The 25,231-nt window shown below is 43.5% G+C and overlaps 2 protein-coding genes across 5 annotated transcripts in view; one reads left to right on the plus strand and one right to left on the minus strand.

The window, feature by feature from the left end:
* sdccag8 (SHH signaling and ciliogenesis regulator sdccag8) overlaps nucleotides 1-25,231 on the minus strand; it is a 42,828-nt gene that overhangs the window by 7,072 nt on the left and 10,525 nt on the right. For all 3 annotated transcript variants that reach the window (XM_088305223.1, XM_088305222.1, XM_088305224.1), the window contains 3 exons: nucleotides 9,238-9,365; nucleotides 5,872-5,980; nucleotides 3,686-3,817 (listed from right to left, as the gene is read on the minus strand). In XM_088305223.1, the coding sequence (XP_088161349.1) occupies nucleotides 3,686-3,817; nucleotides 5,872-5,980; nucleotides 9,238-9,365 (369 nt within the window). The remainder of the gene's footprint in view (nucleotides 1-3,685; nucleotides 3,818-5,871; nucleotides 5,981-9,237; nucleotides 9,366-25,231) is intronic.
* On the plus strand, nucleotides 16,338-17,518 carry LOC148330229 (DNA dC->dU-editing enzyme APOBEC-3C-like). Of its 2 annotated transcripts, none has more exons than XM_088304993.1 (4): nucleotides 16,338-16,553; nucleotides 16,720-16,867; nucleotides 16,993-17,108; nucleotides 17,348-17,518. In XM_088304993.1, the coding sequence occupies exons 1-4, from the start codon at nucleotides 16,380-16,382 to the stop codon at nucleotides 17,426-17,428; spliced, it is 519 nt and encodes a 172-aa protein (XP_088161119.1). In that variant the 5' UTR covers nucleotides 16,338-16,379; the 3' UTR covers nucleotides 17,429-17,518. The 2 variants fall into 2 exon arrangements, with proteins under 2 accessions (XP_088161119.1, XP_088161118.1); XM_088304992.1 differs by having other exon boundaries at nucleotides 16,340-16,553; nucleotides 16,624-16,867.

Raw genomic sequence — 25,231 nt, forward strand, 5'->3', positions numbered from 1 at the left:
GCGCACACGGACACACACACACACACACACACAGACACACACTTGAACAACTGCTTGCACAGCTCATGGCACACATGGGCCGCCATCCCTCCTTCCAGACGCACGCACCATCCTTGTTCACGGAGGCCATATGGCCCAGTCAAGCCTGTGGATCCACACACACATCTGCGCATATTCTCCACGTTGCGCCACCCATACACTTCACACACGCGCACACACAAGACTGCATATACAGTATAGTGGATAACCGCGTGCGTGTGCGCGAATGTGGTGCTAATTGTTGAGGCGGCCGACAAGCAGCAGTTCGCTGACTAAAGGTTTGCGTGGCGTTTGCCGCCGCAAAGTGGAATTAACTGCAAGAAGACAAGTGACAGAAGGAGACGAAGATGAGGAGGAGGAGGAGGGAGAGAGGGTAGGAGGCGGATAAACGTGTGACAGTTGCATCAGAAGAAAAATGGACAAAAGCAAAAGGACATCAGCATTGACTCGTCATCTATTTGCTTCGAGAATATTTGTTTTTTTTTTTTTGTCATTTTCAGCTTATGACTGCTCAGTTTTTCTAATTTGAGTCATATCTTCTGGTTGTTTTGTCCTTTTATAAAATTGATTTTTAAAAAAATCCTTACTATTATTATTTAAGTCAGTAGGCATGATGAATAAAGTGTAATTTTGAAAAGGAGAAAATAATTTTCTGAAGGCGACTTAATTTCAAATGCCAATGCAAAAGTTTTCTTTTTTTTTTAAATATTCGATTCATGATAACAGTCGTGACTAAAATCATTCAAAGTATTCTTCGTCGATTCAATGAAAAACGTGATATTTGAGTTTGAAGAAAGACACTTCATTAGGTACACCTGCAGAACTTAATAGCTCATTAGATGCATCAAACAAAAATAAGATTTTTAACGGCAATAACAATTTAATGAACGATGTGTTCCATTAATATGTTCCGTCTGTGTTTGTGACCACCCTTGGCCGCCCCATCCTCTTCGCCTCCTCCTCCTCCTCATCGCGACGTAAACAACACCGAAATAGTCAAATAAATAATCAAGTGTGTGTTAAAAAAACCCTGTGTCGTTTGGCAGCCGGCTTGGCCCGGTAAAAATACATCAAGCTGATTTTCCAAATGTTTTGCTCTTCGCGGCACAGATTGCGGCAAGGGGAGGAAAGGAAAAAAAGGGGGTGGGGGGGGCTACTGGTGAGGAGGAAGAAGGCACTGGATGGTGATGAGGCCGCTCGCTTGCTTGCTCTACTTGTTGGGCAGGGTAACATCTTGAAAGGCCCGGGGCGGCCCGTGGTGCGTTTAAGGGCCGCGGGTGGGAATACGCAACATTTATGGAGTCGAAGACAGTGACGACGGTGACGCGTGTGCACATTGTTATCATTAGATGCGTTGTTATGCCGCACGGCAAGCGACACCACCGCCGAAATACGAAGCAATTGTGTGCCGGGTTTTGCAACTAGTTTCCAGTTACTTTTGCTGTCATTCAATTTTGGGATCGCAGGTGAACAACAAACATCACAACGTCGCAGATGTAACGACCAGTGAAAAACACAATCACAAAAACGTCACATCTCGCTAAAAAATTGACATCCAGCGAGCTGCATTCAAACTGTACCAACACAGTACAGATGTCGATTAATCATATATACATAAACATGTGCAGGGCTGCGACTCACGATTATTTTCATAATCAATTCATTTGTCAATCATATTGTTGATTCATTGATGAATGGGATTAAAAAACACCACTTTATTTAAAAGAGAACTGTTTCAAATTGGGAGGACAGAAAATGCACAAATGTAAATGAATTAGGCTTCAGAGTTTGCTCGATAAAATCGGCAAAAGTGTTGATTATTGGTTTCCAAAGTAAAAGCAGATCTCTACAAACGGCTGCCAAAAAAAACAAACAATTGTCTCCTCTCAAAGGGGACTAAAGAAATCTGAGAATATTTACTGGCGAGAGGCCGAAATTCAAAAGGATTTGAATAAAAAGTTTAATAAGGTCTAATCATCATAATAAAAATAACGATTTGTTGTCCATTCATTGATTAATTGTCGCACATTTATGTATGTCTATACACAAATAAATTGTTCTTTGCGTTGGACTACACTCTGCCAAAGTTGAGTACATTTGTGACTTGCGAGACTTTTTCTTTGGTGCTGTGCCCTGACATTTTTCAAAAACAGCCTTACTGTAGCCATTGCGAACCGAAGCATCACCTTAAAAATAAAAACACCAGCAGAGATTTGACTTGAACAACCTTTGCAAGCTGCTGTAATTATTCTGAAAAGAAAAACACTCCAAAAGACTTGCAAGCGCCATCTCCATCTCAAACTCAAACAAAGATAATGCCAAACATCGACACAAGCAAAACAACGACAACAACGACGATGACGACAAAAGAAAAACTATGGTCAGGCGTGTCCAAAAAATGTTGACAAACTAGCAGGACGATTCATTCACTGAGCAACGTGTCAAATGCGCTAAATGCCAACACTGATTATCATAGTTCAGCTGGGGAATGCCACGCCAAGTTTGGGCGCCAGCTTCCCGGCCCATCCGCGCTTGGCAGCCGCACTCCCGCTCAGCCGAACCTCCTGAGGACGCGCGCACACACACCGAAGAACGATACCTTCGTGACGAGTTATATTGTTTTTTTGCATGCAGCTGCCATGCGCTCAACTTTTGCTTACGTTTGTCTGCTCGGCCACAGTTTGACTGGTGGGAGGCAACGTGAATGTGTGTGAGCGTGTGTGTGTGTGTGTCTAGGTGAGGTGCTGATGTAGAGCTCCTAAAGAGTGGGATGACAACACCCACACACACTCTGGGACACATGGGCAGAGGCAGGCGACATGCCAAGCGCCCCTGTGGAGACTCACACATAGACTGAAGTATTGCAGCCAAAGCCAAATATGGAAGCACTTTAAGCACTTACAGAATTGTCTATAAACTTCATAGTTTATGCATCAGCCACTTGGTTGTTTTGTTTTGGGGATTTTTGGTGGTGGTGGGGTGCAGATTTGTGTGATGTAACATAAATCAGGAAGAGGAAAACACATGCTTCTGCGCCTGCAAGCAACATTTCGGAATGTAAAGATTGAGGTCGCTATGTTAAGAGGTGTTGTTGAGGTGCAGTATTGACATTTTATGAGGAAAAAAAATTGTAGCTTGCTTGTGATAGTATGTATGTGATCTTGTCAAATTTATTTATTTTTGCAACAGTGCAACTTTTGTCCAGGTTAAGACTGGAGAGTGCCTTTTCTTGAGAATAAAAAAAAGAGCAGGATTTATTGTGTCATTAGTACAGTTGATTGACTTTTGCATAAAGCGTTCTGAATTTCTGAATTCCTGTTAAAAAAATATATTTTTTTAACTACAGCTTTTTCTAAGAATTAAATGACCATTTTTTCCCCCTTGTAATTTTGCCACTTGTCTTAAAATTACATCATTCTGGTAATAGTTTATTTACTTTCTCTCAATTACAACTGTGACTTTAATACTTTGTTTAGTTGTGTATATATATATATATATATATATATATAATTTTTTTTTTTTTTAGTTATTTTTTTCCTATTTATTTTAACTTGTCATTTTCTTCTTTGGCTTATAATGTACATGATTTTAGCATGCATATTGTTGTCGCTCCTGTACACGTTGTGGTGTGTGTGTGCGCTCGCACCTGCTCTTCATGCTATGGTGCACGCGGCCGTGCTGAACACACTGTTTCTCCATGTCGGAGCAGCGTGCTCTCATATTCTTCACCGTGTCCTGAAGGTGTTGATTCACCACAGCCAGCTGCTCCACTTCCCGCCTACATACACGCACACAAAGAAACAAGAACATTTCAATGTTACAAGACAAAAGTCATTAAATAATAAAATAAAACAGGATTAAGGGCTGTGCTGCATTTGACACAAATTAAGTCGTAAAAAAGTCCTGCTAATGTGGTAATAAAGTGGATGTCTTTTTTTCATAACTCCCACTTTTTTCAAGAATTTCGCTGACTTAACATTAGTTGTCTTATTAGCAAGTTTTTTTTATGACAAGAATAGTATTCTCCAAATATTTTTGTTGAGCTATTCTCGTTACATAATATAGGTAAATATGTGACGTGTCAACGTGTCAAAAATGGCGCTCTTTTCAGGTTAGGTCATTCGAACAAAACGCCCACCTGCTGGTTGGATCTGTGATTGGCTGAATGAGCGTGATCGAAGGTGCACGTAACTCACGCTGAGTAATGAGAGCTATTTTGAATTAAAGAGATAGCTACATGAAATAAATACCACATACAGTAGCTAGTTGTTGACGTAAATTAAATGATTTTTTGACTTTTTACCAGTCCAAAAAATGTGATTGTGATTGGACGGTCGAGGGTGCGGAAGCGGAACTTGTGACTCCCGGCACAAATGCTTTGCCCTCACAAGACAGCCGACAAGGCTAAAAATAGATCATCTTTCGGATTCGCATCAACAGTCATTGATAAATCCCGCAAATTATGACAATACAGCGCATCACGGGTTTTGAACAAATGCAGAATAACGTTCGATTGCGATACACTCCGTCAAACCGGCGTTGAGACTTTTTTTTTTTGGTCAGGTCAAAGTTGTACTAGCACGGCTCCCCAACGAGGTAAAAAGGTTTCCAAATGTGTGAGGTGCACATAAACCTCGAGGGCACCCGAAGTCCATTTTTCTGCTTCAACAGCACAGAGTGAACCTCAGCAACCCCGGTGTGCGCGTGTCCGTGTGTGTGAGCGCGCATTGTCGCTGTAGCTGTCCAGCAGGACTTTAACCGCTACACTTGGCTTGGACTCCAGGAGCTCAAACAGCCAGAGGCCCAAAACACACACACACACACACACACCCCAATCTGAATGAAATGGCACAAATGAAAGCGCATTTACAAGATATGGTGTTTATCAGTTTGAAGCATTCTTGAGTGTGTTCGTGTGTCTGCATGTGTGTGTACATGTGTGTTGTGGCTGGTGAAGCCAGCGCGGGCGGTCTGTCAGAGCCAGATTGGAGGTTGTCATGTGACTAATGCGCAGCACAGCTCCAACAGCTGACAGAACGCTGGGCCCAGGGTCACTGTCGTACACGGACTCGCACACATGAATGTAACCTACACACGCACGCAAACAACAACAGGCACAGTCATACACACGGCAGATGGAGAGGCAGGCAGGCCTGCTGTGAGTACACTAGCATCAGGTTTAACAAGAAAACAGGTCAGGCAGGAAGGGAACACGGAGCATGTCGTCAGTAGCATGGAGCTCGTCGCAGAACAAATTCAAGTCGTGTCACAGCGTCAACCACAGTGTATCAACCTCTATTTTTTTATATTGTTGTTTTGGATGACAACTTTCCATCTTTACTTCCTGCGACTGAGGGTCCAGGGCCTATTTGCAGTATTTGAATTTATTTTGGCACTTTGTAGCAATCCCTAGTTATTTCACAAGATATTTGGAATGGTATCAATTTAACCATTGGAGATTTGTGGTTTATATAATTTCTAATATTTTTTATTTGTTTTATTGTGTTTTCTGTAAAACAGTGTGTGAAAATTAGTGATGTAACAAATCAATCTAGCCCCGATCTCAATTTAATTATTTTTTATTTGCTGCCATGCTTGACTCTGAGCGTTCGTGTGGTGAGTCCAAAGTAGCATCTTGTTTGTAGCATTTTAAGCAAGCATAGTCATGAATTTATGTCAATATTTATTCAAATCAAATATAGGATGGATGATGTCGCATGCATCATTTTTACGTTTTTTTCTAAACTCTAAGTTGACCCAGACTGGAGCAGTCACGCTCGACAAAAAAATCATTATGAAGAATGAATTTAAGCAAGATGGTCCAGTATTGACCTTTTGTTTCCCGTCAGCTCCTCCAGCGTGGCTCCCAGCGTGCGGCATTCCTCCTTCAACTTCTTGATGAGGGAATTCTGGGAAGACAGGAGTCCGTCCAGCTCGCCAGCTGCACACACACACGCACGCACAGGAAACATTTTTGTGCCCTTCGATAAAGAATACATCAGTGGCTGTTGGCGGCCGTTCAGAGATGAAATGCACACAAAAAGTTGTAGCAAAAGTACATATGATTTTACATCCAATGTTAAAATGCGATGAGGTGGCTGGGTCGTCTCCTGTGCGCCCTTTGCCGCCTTCTCCTCTTTCTGAGCACTCCAACAGCGGGCTTTCATCCCACCTTTGAAAGCAGCAGCCACGCGCTCCCCAACATATGTTTGCTCTTCTTGGAAAACAAACGACTAATAACAATGGCGTCGTTTTTGGATGGCGGCGATGGCGCTCCACCTGCTCGCACATTCGCGCACCATCAGGCACAAGCAACAATCAAATAAAAGGAGGACAAGGCCATGTCTTTGAAAAGTTGGGCTATTTGTTTTGTTTGTCGACAGAACACACGGAGAGCGCGAAAAAGATTCTTTTCACGTAAAGACCCACACTGCGCTGCGCTGAAAAGAAAGGAAATGACAAAAGGCGTTAGAATGTTACGATTTAAAAAAAAAAGTTGAAATATGACGAGATAAAGTCAAACACATGACGTTCATGTAATTCTTAGACTTTCTTGGTTGTTTTTTTTCTTCAACATTTTACAACGTTCTCGTTAAAATGTTTGGTCATTCTCGTGAAATTAAAGCAGTCCTTTCAATGGAAAATGAAACCATTTTATTAATCTTGCAATATTTCAGCATTTTTCTGCGACTGTATTCCCAAAGTTCTTTTATTAGTGTTGAATATAAATCATCGACTTCCGCCATAAAAATGTCGAACACGCCAAACATGGCAAGTCTGTAATGATGCTTGCCTAACTTTGACGAGCTTCATCTGGTGGGCGCGCGCACACACACGCACACACACATAGTGCAGTTTTGGCCAGAGTGCGAAAAAGTTGCGATGAAGAATGCTAATTAGGCGAGCAGGCTTTGAATGCGTCTGGCCGCGCGTAGGCCAAAAAGAACCCTGGGACACAGAAAGCCCGGCAGAACTGGCACTGGAAACAAACAACAGCCAAAGCCACGGGGGGTGAGGGTGGAGGGAGCGAATGAGGGAGGGGGAGAAATATCTGATGTCATCTCGAGGCAGTTCTGAATGCATGTATTAAAAAAAGCAAAAAAAAAAAAGAAAGGAATATGAAAAAAAAAAAAAAAAAAGTGGCTGAGGAAGTGAAGCGAGTGACTAAAGGACGTCCGCCATGTCCCCTCCCTCCTCCTCCCTCCCTCGGTGTTTCCTGCTGTGCTCTGATGTCAGCTCTCTTTAGACAACATGTGTGCCACTGCCACGTGCCAGGAAACAAACCCTTTGTTTACGTCTCCTCTTCCCGCCAAAGCTCCATCCTCTCCTCACTCCCTCCATTTATTGGGGTGGGTGTGGGGGGTTGCAAGCGGCAGTGGGCCTCCTAGTTGCAAAGGAACGTGCAGGTAAGGGAAAGGTGGAGGGGAGGTTTAGCGAATGAGGAGCCAGATGGTGCCGCAGATGTGCAAGCAGCGGTCGCTCGCAAGTGTACTTGATTCTCGTCAAAAGTACAACTTGATTGCACTCATTTGGGACTGGGAAAATTTGTTGTTTTAAAAAATAATGATAAATTCAAGATTTGGGGTAAAATTGAACATTTCTTTTATTTCTGCTTTTTTTTTAAATTCCCTCCTCAAATTGCAACGCTATTAATCAACGTTATTCTTGGAAAATTTTGATTTGTTTGGCTTAAAAAATTAAATTATTGGTGTGAAATAAACTTTTGCCCGTCCTAAAATTACAGCAACTTTTCCTGTGAAAATGGAATTCAATTCTTGATGAGATTCCCAACCCAAATGTTTTATTCCCTCTTAAAATTGCAATTATTCTCGGAACATTGTTTATTCCCTATGATAAAACTTCAACGTATTCAATATAACAGTTTGTTAAGTAAAATTACAATTTACTAATTTATTTTCGTCCCATCATAAAATTACAGATTTTTTTCCATTCTCATCGAATTTTGCCTTTCTCAAAAAATGACTGCTTTCTTCTATATAAATAAAAAATATTCCATTTTGAAATTATAATTACAATTCTCGCATCTCATGAACTTTACACTCGTAATGTGATTTTTTCTGAAACTTGAACTTTTATTTCCAATCTAAAGTCATCTGGCAGCTCCCTATGTACGTACATATTCAGGTCAGAGGTATCTTTTTCAAAACACAGTCAGTCCCAGTTCCTCACCCAAAGCTCCCTCCTTCCCATCGACCAGCACAGGTGAGGAAAAAGGACCAGGAGGAACCAGATGGTCCGACAGTTGTATGATCAGCAGACGCTGGGACGCAGCGGACACTCTGACCTGTCCTGGTCATCTACCACGATGCCACTTCCTGCTCTGAGGCGACCAGGCGCCTTGCAGCTGCGACCATTCATTTTCTAGCGTGCTTTCCCTTGTTCGGCTCAAAGGGAACTACAGCCTATCGCAGCATCGGAGGCGGCGCAACTAAGAAGCATGCGGTAACAACTCCACATTCACTTGCAACCTGAATTTCTGGCATGCCATCCACGATGATAGCATGCTTCCCGATACATTGGCAGAATCCTAACCCTCACCCATTCGTTTTAAAGTAAAACAGGGTTTCTGAACTGAGAGACATGCCTTGCAAGACAGAGAGCAGCTCAGTTTAGCCTGGGAAGTTATGGAGAGTCTTCACCCCATGCCCATGTGTATGCATGTCATCATAAACACAAAAAAAATGATATCCAAGGGTAGAATATTCAAACTTTTGTCAAACGAAACCCAACAAATCCTGCACCAAATCAAAAGTGTACTGCGCCCCATTTTAACCAGCATACGCAACATCGGTACTCCCATAGCACGCACAGTGCGCACCATCGTTCATGGGGGGGCACCATTCTCATCTGTGGGGACCCTTTGCAACATCACAGAGTGCGCACGACAAGTGATGTGAAAAGACATGCACCGTCGTCATGTATTCAGCATACAAAAAAAAAAAAACTGTCTTCCATAACTGTTGCAGAAAAAAATAATCTGATTGCAGGTAGGCTACATTCAATAAAAAGGTGGATTATGTATCCAAGTTACATAAATATTACGGCACTGTGATTCCGCACATTACTAACTATATTTTTTAACTGGTAACTAGGAACTGCATGTATGTATGATGCACCCCCCCCCCACACACACACACACACGTATGGGACGAGCTTCTTCGTTCTGAAGTCACTGACCTCTTTGCAGGTGCTGCGTCTCCGTTTGCTGCAACAGCGCAGCCATCTCGGCCTCACGCTGGCGCCACGCACGAGCCGCGCGCATCATCTCGTCCTCGTGAGCTCTCTCCGCCGTCTCCCTGGCCTCTCTGGAGATGCCAAGACGCAAAGAAAAGGATGCTCACTACAACTGCAAATGGAATCTTGAGAGTGAAACACCCGCTGGGCTCAAATTAAATGTCATTCATTCATTTCAGCAACTTGAAAACAATTTCTTTGAAGGGAAATAGTACTATATTGTCTTAAAGCAATAAAACACGCTAAAAGATGACAAAAAGAAATGATGCACAGGAAGCTGTATTCATAAACGAAGCATATTTCATACTTAAGGCAACTCAATGTAGTTCTAGGAAGTGAAATTACTGTACTGGTGTGATGTGTGCCTTTAAGGCCAAGCGAGTGCCATCAGGTGCTGGAGTGTAGTTATGGACTACTAACAAAAAAAAATAAAGTAAAATTGGAAAAAAAACATCTTTGAATGCTTTAAAAACATGGATAACCAACTCAATGTACATTTTAAAACTAGTTATCGCAAAAATGTCAATCAATGTCCATCTTGATTTTCTCATTCATTTCATTTTCATCTTTGTCTATTTCTAGGTTTATTTGTAATGCATTTATTTGGACATTACCGTGTGGCCGAATAGAGGAAGAACGGTCCAACAGTAAACGGAATAGGGAATTTACTTTACTTTATTACACAATAATTAGGAACCTATTTATTTGTTTCCTTGCACTCCACAAATACTCCTTATAAATAAAAAACTAAACCTGATAACAAGTCAATTAAAATGAAGCATTAAAAAAAATCTAAACAAATAAAAAAAAGGGGAAAAAAATAACTATAATGACAAATCCCAATAACCCCGGCGAGCGTCTCATCACGACTTGTGGCCTGCAGCAGTCTTTGTCAGTGTTCTCTTTTGTATTTGTGTTGTCGAAAGTTCAAATAATTTTTAAGTGCGTGAGAGGTATAACATTTTTTTTTGGGAGGAGATCTCTCCATGTTGGAGATTTTCCTAACATTTAAATGCCTGTTTGGGGGTCAGAAGCATGAGAAGTGGGTGCAGGGTGAAACAAATACACATTTAATCCATATATTTACTTTTGTTTTTTATGTATTATTTTTTTTAAACCAGAATCATCTTTATGGGTCAAGTTTGTTAAAAAATACACAACAAATTTGTCTCCAGTAGTCTGATCCACTCCCGAATTGCAGCAACAAGCAAACAAAATGGATAATTAGGATGTAACATATAAGCACAGAGTCGTTATCATGACTTTAGGTGAAGGTTATTTAGAGCAACCCCCGATATAATCACTGCACTCTGTTTCCTTCTTCGGCCTACAGTTCCGCCATGTCTGCAGCACAACTTGGAAATAACGAGCAGAGAACAATGTTTCCACACAAACCGATGGAAACGGCATTGAATCGCTTTAATTCTGACATAAGCACACCAAACGGCACAAGTAGGGCTACAACAACAACAAAAAGAAGGTTTGCGTATCCTGGCTGTCCGTCTGTCAGAAGCAAACTTTCAAACTCAAGCAAGTCCAACCGCATGCCAACAACAGACTAAGAACAGACGCACACAAAAGAGCAGAACAACGGGAAAAACTACAAAGACACGGAGAAAGCGAGTGCGATGACAAATAAACACAACTCTTCCTGAAGTCCAAAGAGGCGCTAATGAAGAGAGAATTCTCCAGTTCAAGTGAAAACTTTTCTCCCCTGCAGCGCTTGGCCTGCATCTCCAAAGTGACCGCGTCTGTCTGTTCCATCCTGCCTGCCTGCGTGCGCGTGTGCGTGCGTTCGTTCTCCTGCTGTCCTGCTGTCTGGGGTGTGAAAGCGGGTGGCGTTGCCGTGCAGGGGACACAGGGATATACTGTGTGTGTGTGCGTCTGAGTGGGTGAGCGGAACACCCGCTGGGTTTGAACAGCAGTCTGAGCCACCAAAGCGCACACCAGGGCTCAGCGGGAGATGGCGGCCAGGCATTGCCAGCCATTTGGTCCTGCAAGAGGTTCCAGGGGGGGGGGCCGCGTGTACTTTTGTACTTCTGGCCATACGTGTGTGTGCGTGCGCAATTGAAGAGTAGGACGAGGAGGAGGACGGGGCGATCACACCAGGCCTGTTTAGCCACCAATTAGCATCGGATACCACGCCAGAAAGTTCCAGCAGTCAGCAACGGAGCGGCGGCGGCGGCAAACGAGACGAGAAAAGCAAACAGAGTGTCACCTCTTCTTCGCAAAACAACTTCTTAACAACTTGCACAATCTGACACGTTTTTCTATGAGTGTGTTTGTGTCAAGACCTGAAGGTGATAAACAAATATGATTTAGAGTAGGAGTCCCAACATTTGGGGGTAAAATAACCCTTTGAAGGAAGGAGCATGCAGCATCAACCACGTGAAGAAGAAAAAACACAGTAGTTGGGATGAAACAATTCATGAAAAAAATCCCAAAAATAAAAAGAAAAAAAATAGTCAAATCATTTTCCCACACAGACTGCAGTTGCACGCACCACTCAGTGTAAAAAAAAAAAAAAAAAAAAAAGGAGGGAGAGAGTCCGAAAAAGTAGATCAAGGTGGAGATCTCGTAAGATTTTGGAAATATGCTGCTTCCATCAAGCCTTCCAATTCCTTCACTTCAAACGTCATTTTACGCTTGCGATGCTCTCCCAGAAGTTGCTTGGTGAAAAACTTCACCGCTACCTAGAGCACAAATTCCTTTTGAAAGACATCAGGTTTCCCGGCAAGTTCCACCATTTCGAACAAAGAAAACATGGACCAAGTATAGCCGAGCGACTGCGTGAGTAGGTGCGCAAATATATTCATCTATATGATGCCCGATCCAGCTTTTAGAAAGATGGCCAAATGGCAGCCAAGTCCTGTTGTGACATTTCCGCAGCCGTAGGCTTGGAATGGTGAGTGCCAGAGAAGGTGAAAGGTTTTGTGGGACAAATTCACTGTCGCAAAATCGGCAGCACATTTTCAAAATAACGCGTGTGAAGGCAATTGACGCGTAATATTGAGGCAGTGACGTATGCACAGACATCAGACGTGGAAGTATAAAGGAGCCTTAAGAGATTTGTGGTTGGGGCGTGCCTGACTAAGATGAAAAACACAAAACTCAGGTTGGAGCTGTCCTATCTTAGCCGACTTGCATAAATTGATGAATTCAGCTCGAGTGACAGCCAGAACAGTCCAGTAACGATATTTATGATGGCAAATTCTACCGTGTGTAGTCAAGACCGGGTTGGGCCGAGCCACGGATTGCGTGATTGTGGTTGGGTTGAGTCTTTGTATCACATATCTCACTACTCATACACCTGAAAAAAAATGACAGAAGGAGTTTGTAATGTCACCCGACAACCTTTAGGAATCTTCTTCTATTTCCTCAAGCGCTACTACTCGTCTTCTCTGTATTCGGCAATAGTTTGGATGGGCTGTGGCAACCCGCTGCCTCTCGAAGTTCGGTCTCCGTACTACAACAATGTGGGTGGGGCACTGTGTTGGTCATCTCGAAGATGCCACACACTGCAGGAAGAACACAGATGCCAATTTTTCCCTCAACATTTGTGGAGTCTCGAACATAAAAATCGAATTAATTAAATAAAATCCAATGGGAGTGCCTTACTTTGGTCGGTATTTGATAAGGTTGAAACCCTCGTCATTAAATTCTTTTACATTTGTAAGACCGTGGTACTAATTTTAATCCCACGGGGATTTCCAAGTAAGAGACAATAAATGTTTAACGATTGTGACAGTTGTCTGTAATGGATTGTGTTGATCCTTGGAGCTTCTGTTGTTCAACAGAAATTTGCTGGAGGACAAGTGAGGTCATCAAATGGACCTTCTTCATCTGCTTGAGTTCAATTTGATCAGATCCAAGCAGCAGGTCATTAGCATAGAACCATCAAAGAGCCTTTAGTTTGTGGGCTGGATAAGAACCAGTGTGCCGGGTCCATCATGTGGCAAGCCCTGATGTGGACACACAAACACACACCCACGCACACACACCCACTCGTATGAACACACACAGCTCTGGACAAGCGTCAGTTACCAGGCGGGCCAAAGGCCAAAGCTGCGATGTTAGCGGCTGAGCAGCCAGGTGCAGTGGCTGCTGGGTAAAGAGAGAGCAGGGGGGAGCACTGGCATGGCCGGCATAAGTGGGCACTATTCAAGCTGTCGACCATTAGACGAGGGGGGGGGCGGCAGGGCGGCCCGGCCCGGCCCGACCCAGAGTTTGCGGCGCCCCGCGGTGCCGGCGACGTCCCGCGCCAGCAGCGCCAAATGCTGCTTTATTAGAGGAGCGGCACAAATTGGAGTCAGATGGTCGACTTGGAGGAGACACCGCCTCATACGGACCGATGTTTGTACAAAGACCGACAAGCACAATGATGCTTTTCTAATACATCGCACAAAGTCACACCAACATGCAGAAACTTTGTGCTCGGAGATGAGAAGTCACGCGAATGCGAGTGTCTGTCAAAAGTATAAAAAGACATTGTCTGGCTCCCAGTGCATCAAAGCATAAAATGTGTCACTCATTATATGAATTCAAATGCTATTTAACAACATACAGACCATTTTCGATGTGTGCTATACTAAACATGACCTTATCGCAGCTGTTCTACTGTTATTCCAGTAGAGTACAAAACTATTATCTTCATTCACTAGCGCAAAATTAACGCCCGCCCCCCCCAAAAAAAAACAAGAATTGCGGTTTTTAAATAATTAAAAATCAAAGAAAATCTTTCTAATTTATTCTTCTCTACGCAAAATAAACCTTTTGAAAACCAAAGTAAAGCAGCAATATAGTGTCCGTTTGCCCTCTTTTTTGCATCATGTTGCGCTCACACTAGCCCACAGCACCATTTGATTGTGGGTCGCAGGCAATCAGCGGTAAGTTGCCTGTTTGCTTTTTCACCTCGCACTACTTTGACTTTGCCGAAATTTTAATAAATGTCAGTCTACTACAACTCACAACTAAAAAAAATATATATTTGCCGGAGTAAACTTTAAAGAGATGTTTTCGATTTTCTAAGATCTAAAAAAAGCTTTAACATGTGGTACATCACTAAAGTTGTGTAATAACTTGCTTACAGGCATTTAAACTAAGTCAAGTTTTGGAGTTTTTAGTTTTAAAAATTTTGACACCATTTTACCTCCTTTTTTCAACCAATGAATATCGGCTTGAAATATCAGTTATTGGCCTCCATGACTACTAATAGCCCCGAAAAAAGCATATCGGTCAATCACTACTTCATACCAACATGGCTGACTTCCTGTTCAATTTTGTGCACGGGTCCTCTGGACTTTTTTCTGAGAAGTCCACCCAATTTTGTGTCCACCAGCTGGTGTTTTTTTTGTGAGCAACACTCTTTTGACAATTTGGCATGAAACATTTTTAGCAGTATTACAAGATGTAATGGTATTATCAAGAACTCAGTATTGGTTCGTGCTGAAATGTATCTGCCAGTACTTGGTATGAAAAAAATGGTTTTGAATATCTCCTACTTTTAATACAATATAGTGCTATTTTTCTTGAGTAAAAATACTTCAAATAAATTGTTTTTTTTTTGGTGGGGTGGGGGGTTTGGGTGGAGATGGGAGTTGGAACAGTTCAATGGCATTTCATTTCATTTCATTGGGGAGAATTCATTAGAAATGAGTCACAGATTAAAAATGAGTCATAGTCCCACTGCACCTGTTACTATGCTTCACTAACACCATGGAATCGCTTGAATGAAATGACTTTTAAGAGGTGATTTTACACTCAAGGAGCCATACTGTTGCTGTTGACTATTTCTGTTTTTCTGTCCAAACGAAGAAGCGTGTGACGATTCCTTCCAACTGGACTATTCCAACAGACGCAGCATCTATTTATGACGGACAGCGTCGATTTAGATGGCATTAATATTCATCCGCTCTGATGCAAGCATGGCCTGCGAGTGTGTGCGGAGGGCTCCTGCAAATCGCGCTGCCAAGCGCTTGAAAAGAACACGACAGAAAGCGCTGCAGAGAGGAAAAGAGCGTCAAATTAAAACCGACATATTGAACATCATTTATTGACGCCGCGTGTAACAAATTGCTTTGTGTTTGGTTTTGAGCATGCCTCCAGGTCACGCCGACATATGACACACAGAGGCGGCCTGATGTAGCCCGCAGACCCCCTTCATCTGTCTCTCTCTCTCTCTCTCTCCCCTCCATTTCATCGCTCATGCCTCCTCCCACCTTTTTTTTCCTGTAACTAAACTGGCTGTGTCTCTCTCCATCTGCTGGTTCTTCCTTCAGCGGCCGTGCACCTGTTCACACCTCCTCTCCTGTTGGCCACCTCCTCCCTTTATCTCTCCATCCATCCCTCCCTCCGCCACTCGCCGCAGCGCTGCCAGGCGCGTCCCTGGCGCTCTGTCATTCAATCCATCTGTCGGCGAGTCAACTTTGTCTACAGGCGGCGGCCCGAGCCTCTTTTCTTCATCAAGGAGGCGCTCCCCCCCCCGGTCCCTTCTCTACCGCCACTGTACCCCACTCCCGCTTCCCGCCGAGGCACATGGGAATAACGAGAGCACTCTGGCACAAGCCCGAGAGATCTCAAAAGCTATTCTACTACAAAAAAATGTCCTCTGAGGGGAACACTAGATTTCTGAAAAAAAAATACAGCCAGGACTTTCCTGCTGATGATCAATCTATGTTCTATTTTGCTTTTCCTCATTCGGGCCACAGGTGAGCTGAAGCCAATCTCGGTTGACTGTGTGTGCGAGGTACACACTGGACCGGACCTGGTGACATTCCGAATCACATTCACACTCATGGACAATTTACAGTCTTCTATAAACTTAACATGCATGTTTAAATGCCGCAGAGGAGGGTCGAACTCAGAATTGTAACGCTGATGCGCAAATTAATTACAGAAAGCACTTTTAAAAAATGGAATTATTTAACAGCACATGAGCATTTTTGTATCACATGCTCCATGGAAATAGTTAATAATTCCAGTGTGTGCGGCCCCTTTAACGGGGGAGGTGGACATGGAAGAGAGCAAGTTCAAAATCGAAAGCAAAAGAGTGGGAGGGAGGCGCATTTCCGCTTTGGCTCAGTGAGATGTTGACTGAGGAGGACTTTCTGTCCCACTACAAAAATGTGCGCTTCGCAACAGGCCGCAATGAGACACACTTGTGTTATGAGTTGGAAGGAAAAGCTGAAGGTTCTGTTTTTAAACATCTAAAAAACATGCCCTGGGGAACCCCTAATGCACCCGATGGAAAACATGCAGAGGTGAGTATGGAAAAACAGAAGGAACGCCCTGCTCAAAATTTTTTTTTGGTATACCCACTCTCTTGTGTAGATTCTCTTACTGGAAGACCTGAAAACTTTGGATCCTGAAGTCAAATATAAAGTCATCTGTTACTCGTCCTGGTCCCCGTGTGCTGACTGCTCGCAGGAGTTAGTCAAGTACGTCAATGAAAACACAAACGTGCAGCTGAGCATCTTTGCCTCACGTCTCTACTACATGAAAGAGGAGTCCTATCGAGAGGGCTTGCGATCGCTAAAAGCTGCCAACGTGTCAATCGACATCATGGCTGAAAAAGGTAGTTTGAAAAAAAAATAATACTGTTGTTATGATGAACTTTATACACAACTGAATGGAAAACAGAGGATACTTATAAGCAGATTGACCGATACCAATGTCTTTTTTCTCCTCCATTCTCATTAGACTTTGAATACTGCTGGAAACATTTTTTGGATAAAAACGAGCCCTTCATACCTTGGAGAAAGCTCAACAATAACTATGGCTACTATAAATCGGAACTTAAGAAAATCCTCCAGCAGGTAAATGACATTCAAGCTATTTCAGTATAGAGGAAGTGAAAAGTGCAACATATAATTTGTCTCATCAGCTATGTCTTGCACTTCAATCATCTTTCTTGGACCAGAACCACTTTTATAAATAGTGCGGTGGAGCTGTTCTCTTTTGTGAAGCACTTTGTGTTGGTCATTTAAGTATGAAAGCGGCTCTACAAATCAAGTACTGACTGATTCATTGACGTTGAATTGATGTAATTTTGCAGGTCCCCACGAAGCCGGAGGACGAGCTTTCAGATTTGACAAAGAAACTCACTCTGAAGGATGATGATGATCGCACTCAATAGGCCAAGGCACTGAGGGAGTGCACCAGAGTTTCGTTTTTGGTGCACGGTTGGTTACCGGGTCTACAGAATTAAAAGCCTGACACAATCTGAGCGATCCTTCCATTTCCAGGAACTTCCTCCGAGCATTTACATGACAGCACTGAGCTGTGACAGCCGATCCAACTGTTCTAGAATTTCACTTGAAACACCCGACAAGACAAACGAAAGTTCCGACTTCAATAGAATTGACCGCCAAGTATCAAAGGACTCTTATATTTACCAATAGTTAAATCTGTGTTGTTGGTTGCAGGCTTGGTTCCATCAACCATTGAAAATACATTTCTTTGAAAGTGTGGATTAACAGAATCATTAAAAAAAAAAACAAGCTTGCACCAAAAAGTCAAAAACCGTCCAACCCTCAAACTCCGAATTGTAACGCCAATGTGCTAACCAGGCAAGTTAATTACAGAAAGGACTTTCAAAAAATGTAAATACTTAATTGCACTTGATCATTTTTGCACCCCATGCTACATGGAAATATTCTATAATTCCAGTGTGTGCCGCCCCTTTAAGGGGAGAGATGAAAACGGGAGCGAGCGAGAGCAAAAGCAAGAGACAGGGCCGGAGGCTTGGAGCAATAGTGTTGGATAAAAAGACAGAATGGAAGAAACTGAATCGCTTTGGTTTTTAAAAGCATGCAATCATGTACGTAATGTTGAAAAATAAAAATACGAAATTTTCTCCCATCTTATAATTACTGTGCTGGCATGTGTTTTTAAAGTGGGCAGCAAGAGAGCCACATATGAAGGAAGCGTCAACTGTCTCATGACATGATGTATGAAGTCGGCTCAAATTTGATGGCCGACTGAATTAAAAGTCCACTTTTATTCAAGTGTCCGATGAAAGCACAGAATTAATTACAAATCGTTACGAGAATGATGACTGTATGACTGTGTTAGGAAAGGTTAGTGACAGACTACGCCACATTCAAAGTTGCATACATATTTGGATTTCGTAAGCGCTGTCGTAAACAAGGATCGCTATAACTCACTTGGAGAATGACAAGAATGTCAAAAAGCGAGTATAACCGGGATCACAAAGAGGCTACAAAAGAAACTTGACTGAGACAATAATTTCACCAGCATCTGCAACTTCACTCCATTTGTTTTCCACCAGTCTGTGCTGTCGTCGTGCATACAACGAGCTTCATTCTCTGACCAAACTTGTAAAAGGCCTCGTGTGCAGCGCTGCAGGATGGCACGGGTGAAATGCGGTGGTGTGCGGAAGGCGGAGGGGCCCGTTCGCTAGTGGGTGGTGCAGCAGAAGTGCGCCTATTTAGGCCAGTGTCCCGGGGCACACTTGGCTGCTCAGGGAACAGTTGTCGCTGACAGATTTGCCTCCATCTCGCCTGAGGTCTCTCGCTCAGATCTGTCGATTCCGTCTATTCTTGCAAAGGACGAACAGATTACGGCGCTGTTTGATGATCAGGCAACCGTGTGTGAGGAGTGATGTTCTACTGCTGTGTCAATTAAAGTCACATATGAACAGTGGAAACTCCAAAGCTGAATGCAATCCATATTACCGTAATCACTTGTTTTTTACAATTAAAGAGGACCGGAACCCTAAGCGAAATGTGAAAAACCGCCAAGTAGAGGTTGACTTTTACATTATTATTATTATTATTTAAAAGGTGTATTTGGGGGGGATTTACGCCTCTATTACGCAGTTGCGACGCCCCGACATAGTTCCCAACTGACTAAATACAACTTGTTACACAACTAAATTAACTTTGAAAATGCAAAATGAAGAATAAATATCAAAATACAAGCTGTGAGAGGAACGTGATCTACAAGCTCGGCAGCGGACGATTACGACGGAACGTTGCCTAATGACTACATTAAAGTTGTAATTTGGATCCTAAAATTGGCTTAAGTTAACTAGAATGCCGCCGTGCATTTTAGCCACAGGAGCAATCCTGGTGGATTCATGCAGTTTTAAACCCACAAATAAGAAGCACGGTCGCCGGAAGTAATCATGGCTTAATTTCCACTTCGCACGATAACGACAAGAAGGACATTTGGATAAAATGCAACATTGGATTCAAGTGAAGGTAAGCTGCTTTTAGACAAACTTTAACCTACACAAGTGTCCTTCGTTTATTAACGTGGACGAGACTGGTGTGATAGAACAAGTGAAGAAGTGAAGATGCTGAGTCATCGTAGCCAATCAGCTCAAATCCCCTCATGCTCTCATTGGTTGGGAACCAACCACACGCTTTATATGAGTGCCCGTGGGGATGTACAAAGCCTCAACTCATGTCTTTGAAACAAACTGTCTTTCCGCAATACGGCTGGCAATATGGCTGGGATTTTTTTTTTTTTGGAAAAACCGCTTAGGACTGAGGCCACAAAACGTGAAGCGCGAAGTGTTGAGGGAACACTGTGTACAACTAATAATTGAAAAATATGAGAATGATTGTTACTTGTAAATAACGTAATTTTTTTTTTCCCCCCACATCGGGCCTCTCTGTCCGCAGGGTACACTGGAGATCAATCAAAATACTATACATCAAAATCTACGATACATTGTTTTTATTTTTCTTGGGCTTTATTGAATGTTTTGGTGATACAGTATTACCTCAGAGGGGTGTTTGTGAATATTCTCTTGCATTCGGGTGATTTTAGTCACAGGGCAACAAATCGATCTTAACTGGACTGGTCTGCTCGTCTTAGAAGACGTTTTACCTCTCATCCAATGGTGTGATAATGATGAATGATATAAATAACCACAGAGCGAGTACATAAAACTCCCCTGTTGAACAGAAAAAAACTTCCCCGGCATAAAAAAGTGACCTGGCTGACTTGACTAGACTTACCATCCACATGTGCATAATGGACAATTACAGCGACCAAAACAAATTGACAGAGTAGACTGGACACAAGTAATTACACTTCAGGTGTAACTGTCGCATATTACACCAAGATGGAAACGGCTCGTTAAAGAGAAATAAGTGGAGGGCTCCTCTTAATTACAAAATCTAAACTTGTGTAGTGCTATCATTCTGCGTTCAATTTTTGCTTTGACTTGTTTTTCACCGTGCGCCATCAAAACACTTGAAGCTGAAAAGTTCTGTACGAACCTCGGCCTGATTATTCACTACCAGAAGACCGTATATTCTCAGTTGAGCTTTTTATCAATACCAGCAAAATCGAGTACACGGCTGTGGAGCCATTTCTGCTCGATGCAGAAGAAGGCCTGCCCCCCTCCCACATGAATTCTACTCTTATAGTCTTAACTGAATTCAACTAACGTGCTGAGGGTGTCTTAGAAAAGTCAAGCCAAGTAAAAGCAAGAGAAAAGGTCGCGGCAAGATAACAGCCTTACTAATGTCACCAATCTAATCATATGTGGCAATGAGGCCTAATCTAAACATACTTAAGGTGCGGTTGGGCGAAGAGAGAAGAAGGAAAGGGTGAGCCCCAACTGGCACACACGATGATGCACTCGCTTGGGCAAATTGGAGTCAAACCAGACAGGTTGGGTGAGATTCAAGAGTACAAGACACGGCTGATGGTAGAGTGAAGGTACGAAGGTGGCAGTCATCTGAGACCTTGGAAAGCGTCCCGTGCGTTTGTCGGCAAAATGGCAGGCAATTTTCCTGCTATCTCATTTCCCCTTTGACTCAGTGAGATGTTGACAAAGGAACTCTTTCTGTTCCACTACAAAAATGTGTGCTACAGGCCGCAACGAAACACACTTGTGTTATGAGTTGGAAGGAAAACCTGAAGGTTCTGTCTTTAACATCTAAGAAACCTGAAAAAAAAAAACACGAAAATTTTCGCAAAATAAGCCTGCACCAAAAAAGATGGTACCCAGGGCTCCAGAGTGCCCCAATGGTGGCAATTTGCTCCTAGAATTTGAGTGCAATTTCCTTCTACTCGTGACTGTGAGATCAATAAATGAGTGGAATTTCTTTTATCACTATTCTTGAATATTTTTTGAAGCTGACAAACTTCTGCTCATTTATCAGTAAAGTAGCAATGAGTGGGATAAATGAATTTGCAAGTGGACTTAGCGTGTGCACCCCTAAATGTTCTCCTCTTGCCGCTAAAATTGCAGGTTAGGAGCCATTGTGCTCCTAATGAATAACATTAGTCTGGCGTACTGCCAACCTGTTGAGGCAATTCCTGCAATAAAACAATTTTTGGAACTTTCTATGAGACTTGAGACCGCATTTCTCACAGCAAGTATATTGGCCTACTCTTCATGAGCAAACGTGCATAATTGGCTACATTCCGTAAACCTTTGCTTTCAAAAACATTTGTTCATGAAAAAAAACATCTGACAAATGAGCAAGAGAGTCACAGACAATAAGACTGAAGACAGGAGGAGAGAGGTGAGGGCGCGAGAGCACTCTGACAGCGAGGAGGCGATAGGAGCGCCGCGAGGCGCCATCACAAGGCCAACGGGCCCACCACTGTCAACATCAGAGCACATACATCTACTCTCAGCGGCGCACACGCACACGCACACACGGCTGGCCGAGAGCCCTCCCAGCTGCCCTATCCGTAACTGTCTGATTAGTTGTGCTAAGCAGCCCCTCCCCTGCCAACCACGGTGCCATCTGCTACCCAACAACATGGCTGCCGACCAGACGCGCACACGCGGGCGCGCACAGCGAGGCCTATACCTGGCAAGACTCGGCTGCTGTCACACAGAGACACACACATCAAGCTCCGCACACACAGGTGTCGCCCAAAGGTATCAACACTTAACATTCACACAAAGGAAACACACGCGCATTGCTGCACTCCACTCCAAGGACTCTACCAGCACACCTGATGTAAATTAGACACTTTCATACACTCAGAGGCCAGAAACTTGCATTTAACACACAACACTCATAGTAGCAACCATTAAGTGGGCTACAAAATACCAAAATTTGGGCCAGGATTGAGCGCTTTCTTTCCCTTGATGTCAAAGTCAGCAAAGGCCTGATTATTGGAAATCGCCAAAAGATTATCCTGAGCAATTATCCGGTAGTCTACGGTGTGTGAAAAGTCACTTCGGAAAGAGTCGGGGGCCGACAATCGTAAATGTTAAACCAGTAATACACACATACTGATAATCGGGCCAAATTCCTCGTTCTGATTCAAATCAACAAAGAGACAATCCCTGAGCAATAGCCCCGTGGTGTGCAGCGAGTTATGAGTGATATGTGTTTTCTCCTTTTTCTCCTGCTTGGATAAGCGGTCATGGTCGACAATCATCAATATTAAACCTGTTTAACATTCAAAGTGCGGTACACACATATAGATAAATTGATAAATGTGAGGGGGGGGAAAAAGGTCCGTTTGTACCCGGTTCCACCTGCCCGAAGTATCAAAAGATTATTTAGCGAGATAAATTTGGTTAATTCCATGTGAGGGGTGTCTCTCATTTTAAAAATCGGTCAAGATGTTAGAAATATGGCCGTGTGCGCTTGCTTACAAATACCACAACATCAATGCTGTCCTCCAGTGTGTGTTTGCGGCCCCGCCGCCGCAGCCCTATTATGCCGGGGCGTGATTGGACAAGAGCCCCCCGCCGAGTTTGCTTTGCAGCAGTTTTGTCGGTTGCAGATTTTGGCCCCGGCCTGCTCGGAGTGAGCCTCTGGCGGGACGTGGCATCTGCTGCCTTCACCTTCCTCATTTACACTTCTCCGCCCTCTCACGCTCACCCGCGCCGCGCTCTCGTCTCCGCCTACGCAGACCTCGCCGCCGTGCCGCGACAGATGAGGCGGAGGAGCGCATAGAGAGAGAGCAGCAGCAGCGTGACATGTTTAATGGAGTTTGGGGAAAGTTTCCTCCCGTCTCGCTGTGCGCTCAAGGTCGAGGAAAAACACAGGAAGTGGCTCAGCATCGCCTTCTTGTTCGTGATGTTGGCGGGTGTCAACAAAATGATGCTCTCTGTGATGTGGCTATGTGCCTTTAAGAGGCAAGGTCTGGTGGTGTGGCTCCTCGTTAACTCTGCGCGTGAGCTGAGGGGACTGACAGCAGCTTCGGCATGAGAGTGCTGATTGGATAAATGTGTTTTACTGTTTTGCCAGCGTTCATTAAATGGCTGAAAAGTGCATTGGTGGATGTGGCTCTGCTTTCCCACGTGCAAGGTTAAAACAATAAGTATGTCTTGCTTTATATTTTTGAGTGGGACCAGACTATACAATTTTCTGCCATTAGTAAGGCTATCATGTAAAAATTGTATTTGGGTCAGCACGTGAACACAATTAGAAATGTAGAACTTGAATTAAATTCAATGGTTACAGAAAACAGCAGACTTAATTGAAGCAAATTTACATGTTTAAGGTCGTTAAGGTCAAACTATTTTATTAAAAGGCAGAAGAGAACTCTTATTTGCAAACCTTTATTTTGATTTCATTTAAATGAAGAGTTTTCATAATGTGACCGCAGTAGTTATTCTTTTTTTTTTTGCCTGGGTATAATCTGCACTCTTCCAGTTTCTACTCTTTATACTGCGCTGCAATACACTAGAGATTTTGATTAAACAAATGGTTTCTACTTTCTACTCTTTTCATGCCGGGCTTTTCATTTAAATTTGTCTGCAAAAAACAAAAACAAAAAAAACATTTGTTGGACAAAGTGTCCATTGAGCAAACTTGCAGGTCTCCAAGCAAACACTCTCATGATTATGTATTCCTGATTTCACGGAGATGATGGAGTTGCACTGGGAGGCCTTGCAGACATTGTCCAAAAAACAGAACATGGGAGCGGACTTTGCCATCACACACACGCCTGGCTTGAGACGACCACTTGGGCCACTTTTCACTCTTGTCGTCTACGGGAGCGACAAAATGAAGAAAGAAGAGGCGGAGGAGGAACGAAAGAGCAGGAAAGAAGGGAGCAAACAATCAATACAAACTTGGTAAAGCCCTCTGCTGGGCTGGGGCCGCAGCGTGTGTGCGTGCGTGTGTGTGGATGTGAACAGAGTGACGGGGATTAGGACAGATCCTGGGCTGTCCAACTCACAGCTGGCTGATGATCCAATCCTGGAGCGCACCAGCCGCCAAGGGACTCCCGATTGCGCGCGTGTGCGTACGTACGCGGGTGCGTATGTGTGTGTGTGTGTGCATGCGCGTATAGGCATGTGCTGCCGCAAGTGATGTGAATTTTGCACACAGACAGAAACAAATACACTTTGTACGAATTAATGGGAAAAGAAAGGCGGTGGGAATCAAACAAGCACTCTATGCTGTGATCACTTGCGTCACAAGGCGGACAGAATGAAAGCGTAGAGAGGCAATCAAAGAGCCGCTTTCCCTCTATCACGGAGGGTCAAACTGGGAGCTGCACTGCTGTGAAGCGCTCACAAGAAATACAACGAGACAAAAAGCGGGACGCCGCAGCCACTGAACAAGCCTCACGCAGCGCCGCGTGACCCCCGAAGGCCTGCAGATGGACAGAAAGAGACACCCAGCTGGAACAGCAGGGCCGCTGAGACTGAGCTTGTTTAGTTTGGAAGGGCTTGAGCCAAAGGAGAGGAGAAAGCAATGTTCACATTTGTCCAACCTTATGAGATCCAACACAAGAATTCGTCAAAACTTCTAAAGAACACATTATTTTAATTCCCACTGCTACCGATATAGCATTTATTGATTCAATATTGCTTCAATATATTGCAGATTGCCGATATGCGACTCTCGTACCAAGGATAATATTAAATTCTACGGAAGGCCGAGTATCGACACACATACAAGCCACCGATACTTACAAATGATGTGACCGAACAAGTCTTCCTTGACAGTAGACATATGCGAATCATCATCTG

Source organism: Idiotropiscis lumnitzeri, chromosome 9 (genome assembly GCF_059441095.1).
Source record: "Idiotropiscis lumnitzeri isolate Australia: NSW breed Sydney's pygmy pipehorse chromosome 9, RoL_Ilum_1.0, whole genome shotgun sequence".
NCBI classification, from domain to species: domain Eukaryota; kingdom Metazoa; phylum Chordata; class Actinopteri; order Syngnathiformes; family Syngnathidae; genus Idiotropiscis; species Idiotropiscis lumnitzeri.

What these genes read in the sequence shown, in the direction of transcription:
- LOC148330229 (XM_088304992.1), top strand. Translation starts at nt 16,380, where the DNA reads ATGTTGACTGAGGAGGACTTTCTGTCCCACTACAAAAATGTGCGCTTC. An exon ending in CCGATGGAAAACATGCAGAG is followed by an intron (nt 16,554 to 16,623) that starts GTGAGTATGGAA and finishes TCTCTTGTGTAG; the next exon opens with ATTCTCTTACTGGAAGACCT. An exon ending in CGACATCATGGCTGAAAAAG is followed by an intron (nt 16,868 to 16,992) that starts GTAGTTTGAAAA and finishes CATTCTCATTAG; the next exon opens with ACTTTGAATACTGCTGGAAA.